The sequence below is a fragment of the Phascolarctos cinereus genome, unplaced genomic scaffold (genome assembly GCF_003287225.1).
Source record: "Phascolarctos cinereus isolate Bilbo 61053 unplaced genomic scaffold, phaCin_HiC Scaffold_726;HRSCAF=1367, whole genome shotgun sequence".
In the NCBI taxonomy this organism is placed as follows: domain Eukaryota; kingdom Metazoa; phylum Chordata; class Mammalia; order Diprotodontia; family Phascolarctidae; genus Phascolarctos; species Phascolarctos cinereus.
In genome coordinates, this window is record NW_027556098.1 from 412,393,922 (window position 1) to 412,399,723 (window position 5,802).

The 5,802-nt window shown below is 53.1% G+C and overlaps 1 protein-coding gene across 1 annotated transcript; it reads right to left on the bottom strand.

Annotated features, from left to right (window-relative positions):
- Window positions 1-1,612: 1,612 nt before the first annotated feature.
- On the bottom strand, window positions 1,613-4,369 carry LOC110204026 (exocyst complex component 3-like protein 2). Its single transcript, XM_078146243.1, has 5 exons — window positions 4,329-4,369; window positions 4,084-4,194; window positions 3,312-3,447; window positions 2,619-2,741; window positions 1,613-1,862 (listed from the first exon to the last, which is right to left on the bottom strand). Exons 1-5 carry the CDS (start codon window positions 4,367-4,369, stop codon window positions 1,683-1,685), a joined length of 591 nt encoding a protein of 196 aa, XP_078002369.1. The 3' UTR covers window positions 1,613-1,682.
- Between the last annotated feature and the right edge of the window lie 1,433 nt (window positions 4,370-5,802).

Here is a 5,802-nt window from a genome sequence, read left to right on the forward strand (position 1 = left end):
CAGAAGGAGAGTCCTATGGAGGGGGACCTAAAGCAGCCAGTGGTAAGGCATAGGGCCATGTTTCCTGCTCAGACTGGGAGTCCTTGGAAGGGAAGGCCAAGCCTTCTTCCTTTTGCAGGGAGATTCTGCTAGCGGAACCTAGCTGCCTTGGGGTTCACACCCCTAACTTCTGGCCCAGCTCGACGTGGGAGAGAGGGCTTGGTGCCCCGACCTTGCCTCAGGGGCCTGCTTGGTGCCTCCCCACTTGCCATCCACCCCCACCTTCCAAAACAGAACTCAGCCTCAGTTGCTCGTTAAATAGAAACATATTTATTTTATCATCATACATTCCTTATTACATGAGCAGCCAGCGCAAGAAGACATTTAGAGGGAAGAGAGATGGAGGCTGGGCAGAGCAAGGCACAGCCTCCATTACTTCTATGGGACCTACCCTAACTCCGGAGCAGCCCTGGCTCCCAGCTCTGCCACTGGCTTGCTGTGTGACCTAGGGAGAAGTCCCTTTCCTCACTCTTGAGCCTCAGTTCTCCTGTCTCTAACATGAGGGAATAAAACTCCATGATCTGATGTATCTTCCCACCCTGATAGTCCATGCACTCAGTGTAGTGGCTGGCACGTAGTAGGTGCTTAATAAATGTTTATTGATTGATTATTGATCTAGGTCCTAACTTTCTAACGTTCACTTTCTATGTTTTGAGGTGCCTCCCAGCACTGACCTTCTCTGTTCTAAGTTTCCTCCCAATTCTGACATTTGGTGTTCTAAAAGTTCTCCCAGTTCTGATGGTCCATGTTCTAAAGGCCCTTCCAGCTCCAATATTCCACTTTCCTAGAGTTCTTCTAGCTATGACATTCTGTTCTGAGGACTCTCCCAGCTCTGACATCGCTTACTCTATGACCTGGTTTGAAACCCAGGGACTGAATCCATCCTTGGGGTCAGAATCTTTCTCAGCAGCAGATGTTAGGGGAAAGGGAGAAGACATAGGCTTCCAGGCTGGGACAGCAGTATCACAGGCAGGTTGTAGAATTCCAGGTGTGCTCAGGGCTGGGCATGAGGCAGAGCAGGGTGCCGAGGGCAGTGGCTGGGCAGGCAGGCAAGATCAGGCCTAGTGAGTCGGGCAAGAGGGAGGTGGAGGCTCAGACAGAAAGGTGGCCAAGGGATAGGAATGTCAGCAGAAAAAACTCAGTCCCTGGGAAGGGCAGGAGTCCCTTTCTCACTCTGCTCCAGGCCCCGAGACACAGCCAATAACTCATAATGAGCTGCTGCACCCTGGAGAGCCCTCACATCTAAGAGGGCAGCCACATGCTTCCTCCTTGGGAGAGATGAGGGGATATCATTGAGGTCTCAGAATCCTCACCATCCAACCCAGGTCCAGAACAATCATTCTATCCAGATATGGGGCTTGGAACTCTCCCAAAGGCAGTTCTAGAACCCAGAGACTCATATCGAGAACCCACATTCTTTCTCCAACTGTTTCTGGGGTTGACACCCCCAGCTTAATTCTCACCCTAGTTCAATCCCAGAGCCCTACCCCTAAACATATCTAGAGCCAATATTCTCCCCAAGTGCTGCAGGCTAGAGCCCATCAAATTCTGTAGTCCTCACCAGCCCAAAAGTCAACTATAGAAACCCCAAACACAGATCCATAACCCTAGGCATGGTCACAACACAGTTCTGGGAGCTTTATTCATATATCCAGCTCCAGAATCAGCCTCCCCCTGAACCAAGTTAATCCTGGAATCCTTATCTCTAGAGCCCAGAAGCCAGAGCTAGAACCCCCAGCTCTGAAACCCACCCAGAACAGGCCCCTGCAATACATCTCCACATACTGCACCAGGGGCCTTTGGTGCAGCTCCCCCACCAGGGCATAGGCACATATCAGAGTGAGTACTAAGGGGAGACACAGTGATGTGGGGCAGGGGAGAGAGATTATCAGGACAGAAGGAAGGAGAAAGATGGGGGGATATTGGAGGGGCACAGAGGGGGATAAAGATGAGACGAAATGATGGGACGTTACAGGGAAAGAGATGGGGAGACAGTAGGACAAAGGAGATGGGAAAATGAGAACAGGAAGAGATGTAAGGGGAGAGATTGGGTGATGGAAATGGGAGAGATATAAGGGAGATAGAGAGGAGGAGATATTTCAGAGATGGAGAAGGGCATGAGAGAGAGGAAATGTTGGGGGAGAGGGTGGGGAGGGGAAAGGAGAAGGAGAGGAAGAAGAAGAAGGAGGAGGAGGAGGAGAGGAGAAAGGAGAGAGTGAGAGAAGAGGAAGAAGAAGAAGAAGAGGAGGAGGAGGAGGAGAGAAAGAGGAGAGGAGAAAGAGGAGGCAAAGTGGGGGGAGGGAGGGAGGAGAGGGAGGAGGAGAAAGACAGAGAGAGAGAGAGAGAGAGAGAGAGAGAGAGAGAGAGAGAGAGAGAGAGAGACGGAGGGAGGATAGATATGGGGGGAGATTGGGTTAGACTAGTCACAGAGACCCAATTTTGGAAGAAGAGGAGAAGGGAGGAAGGGCAAAGGCACTAGGAGAAGAGGGGGATCCTTTGCCTCTTCAATTTTCTACCTTTCTCCCTGTCCATTTCCCAACCATCCACTCCCTCCCACCTGTGGACATGTCCATTCATACCTGGTAAGGCTGGTCATGCATTCTTCTGAGGGCCAAGGTCTGAGCTCCCAGGGTCCCTACAATGTCATCCAGAGCCTCAGAGATGGTCAGCTGCTTGTGACACATCACTTTGGAGAAATGGGGCTGGAATTGTCCAGAGAACGGAGAGATCAGAGTTCATCTGACTCAGAGCTCCCTTCAGGTCCCACCCAGGCCACTGAGTCCATAGGTAGAAGAACCAGGAATTCTGCCCCCTTCCAGCCTTAATGGGGGATCCCAGAGCCCATCACTGTCTTCATGAGGATGGGAGGGGTTGAGCACACACATGTAGCCAAAGCTGAAGCTCACCTAATTCATGCCCACCCATTCCACACAGAGTCCTACAAGGTCAAATCCATCCTGGAGCAGCAGGCCCAGGCACAGCCACAGGCCTCCATATTCCTGAGTATAGCAGTCAATACGCACCGGCAGCCTATGGGAGCTTCGGCCCAGACCCAGATTCTGCCCCCCCCTCCCCAAGCTGGGCCCTCTGTGTAAACATATCTCCTCCCTCCATTCTGCTCCCTCCCCTTTCTTTCCTCTCTTTCTTTGTCTTAGTCCAGTCTCTGGCTCGGCTGGACCTCGGCCTGATCCTAATGTGACCCTTGTCACAACCCCCAGGTCACCATTTTCTAGTCAGTTTGGGAGGGGGGCCAGAGGCTTCCTGAGACTGACCTGCAGTTCTTCAAAGAGCAGGTCAGCCAGGACGCGGTGGGAGAGGTGGGTGACATGGTCAAGAGCATTTGCAGCTGCCTCCCAAGCAGGCTCGCTCTCTGAGGGCCCCAGGTGGGACAGGCGCTCAGCTAGGGAGCTGTGGAGGAGAAACCAGGGCCCATCACTAGGTGGCCTTGGGTACCAGCTGGCTCCCTCGAAGTATTGGGTGGGCAGGCAGGCAGGAAGGGAAGTGTATCTCTCCACATTTGGAGGACGGGTTTCTGTGTCTTTGGACACTGTATCTCAGTGGTGGGCAGGTGGCATGGCTTTGGTCTCTGTGAGAGGTCTCTCCATATCTCTGATGGGAGGATGTCTCTGTCCTTGGAGGAATCTCTCTTTCTCTGGGTAGGCTTTCTAGTGGAGTTTCTCTGTCTCTGGAGTTCTCTTTGTGTGTCTGAGGGTCACTCTGTCTCTGGAGAGGTTTCTCTCAGAGAGTGGGGAGGAGTCTCTTTTGAAGTCTGTGTTCCTGAGGAGGATGTCTCTGTGTCTCTGGGAAGGATGTTTTTCTTGAGGTCAGAATGGGCGTCCCTTTCCATGTTTCCAGAAAAGGTATAGAGGGGCCCTTTCTGTGGCCCTTTTTCAGGGTGATAGATTTGGGGACAGGAAGGAAAGGACCTCAGAACATCTGGGATAGGGGCCGACTCCCCAATGACAAGTTGGGTCAACTCCCCATGGGGAGAACATTAGGTCATGCTGGGGCCCTTCTCTCCGTCCTCTCTAGGGTCTGGCTTACCGAAGAGGGGGGCCACAGCTCACTAAGGTAATTGTCTGACTGATATAAGTGTCACACGGCAGCCCTCGGATGCTTGGGTTCTCATGGAAGCTCTCTACCCACTGCTGGAAGCTGGAAGGTCAAGAGATGGAAGGAGAAGCTCATGTCAGGTGTCTCCTTTGCAGCCCACCCCTCCAGTTCTGAGCTCACTTCCTCCAGGAAGCCCTCCAGGTTTCACTCTCCCTCCTCTTTTGTCATTTTCTCACCTCCCACTCACTTCTCCACCCTCAGGCAATCTGATTTCCATCTTCACCACCTGATTGAAAGTGCCCTCTTCTGAGCCACCAGGAATTTCTCTCTTGCTAAATCCAATAACCTTTTCTCACTCTTCCTCCATCTCTCTGCTGCTTTGGACCCAGCCTATCGTCCTCTCCTCTGCATACTCTCTCCTCTAGGTTTTCAGGATGCAGTTCTCCCACCTGCTCCTCCTTCCACCTGAGAATAACTTGGCTGATCCCACTTCCCACCTTCCCTGCTCCCCCTAGCTAGGTGTCCCCCAGATAATAACCTCATTGCAAGGGCTCAGTGATCATCCCACATCCGAGATGACTCCCATATGTGGCCCACATTTGTCTGTCAAGCTCCGGGCTCACATCACCACTGTCTGCTGGACATTTCCATCTGGATGTCCCATAGCTGAGAATCCTAATAGAACCCATGATCTTTCCTCTCCAACCTACCCCTCCTCCTAAACCTCCCATTTCTACAATCTGTGCCTTGTATCCCCAGAGCCTGGGACAGTACCTGATACATAGCCCAGCTTCTGCAGGAAGTCCCTTCCCGACCCCATCCCACCTCTTCCCTCTGAGAGCACTTTCCATCTGTTTAGCATACATTTGTGCGTGCAACATTATTGGCTTGCTGTCTTCCAGATCGGAATATAAGCTCCCTGATGGCAAGAATTGGGAAGTGTTTGGGTTTTTCGAGTTTTTTTTTTTTGTATTCCCAGCCACTGGTCTGGTGCCTGGCTCAGTCATTCAATATATGCCTGGGCCACGACGTGAGCGCCACGGTGCATGGTGTATACTGGCAAGCTGGCCTCGATGTAGCCGGCCTGGCAGCCCATGGGCTTGGCGGCTGCCCACAGCATCCGCCTGGCTGGCAGCGACCTCTGCGCCCTGGCCGAGCACCTGGACATTGCAGCCAGCTTCTGCCTGCTGCCTGACATCCAATCTCCTGCTGAGCCAGACCCTAGCCCCTGGGCATAGTGAAGGAGCAGCGTTCCTCACCTGTGTCCCACCCCCACTGTGGTTCCCAAGGTCTTGTGTCCTTTGATGGCTCCTCTGGGAAGGTTTGGTAGAGGCCATCTCAGTGCTCCTAGATCTCGGTTCCAGGGGCCCTCCACTGGGTTGGGGGATGGGAAGGGCCTGTAAGCTGGAAGCTGCCTCACCCTCTATACTCTCACCACGTTTCAATAAAGTCTTTGGAAAGAGATGGCCGAGTGTTCTTGGGATGGAGGGATACAGTGGGAGGAGAGGGCACAGAGCACAGTCCCCAAAATCCCTGCCCATCATGTACAACCAATGCTGGTCACCAGGCATCGCTGTGGTTCCTTCCAGGATGCCAGGGTTCCTCCATGCCAGGTCTTAGGCTGGCCGGCCCCGCCCCGTTACCATTCCACCTGGGCGTTCCACCAGTCCTTCATTGCCAGGTGACCCCTCCCCCCTCAGACCTTAGGAC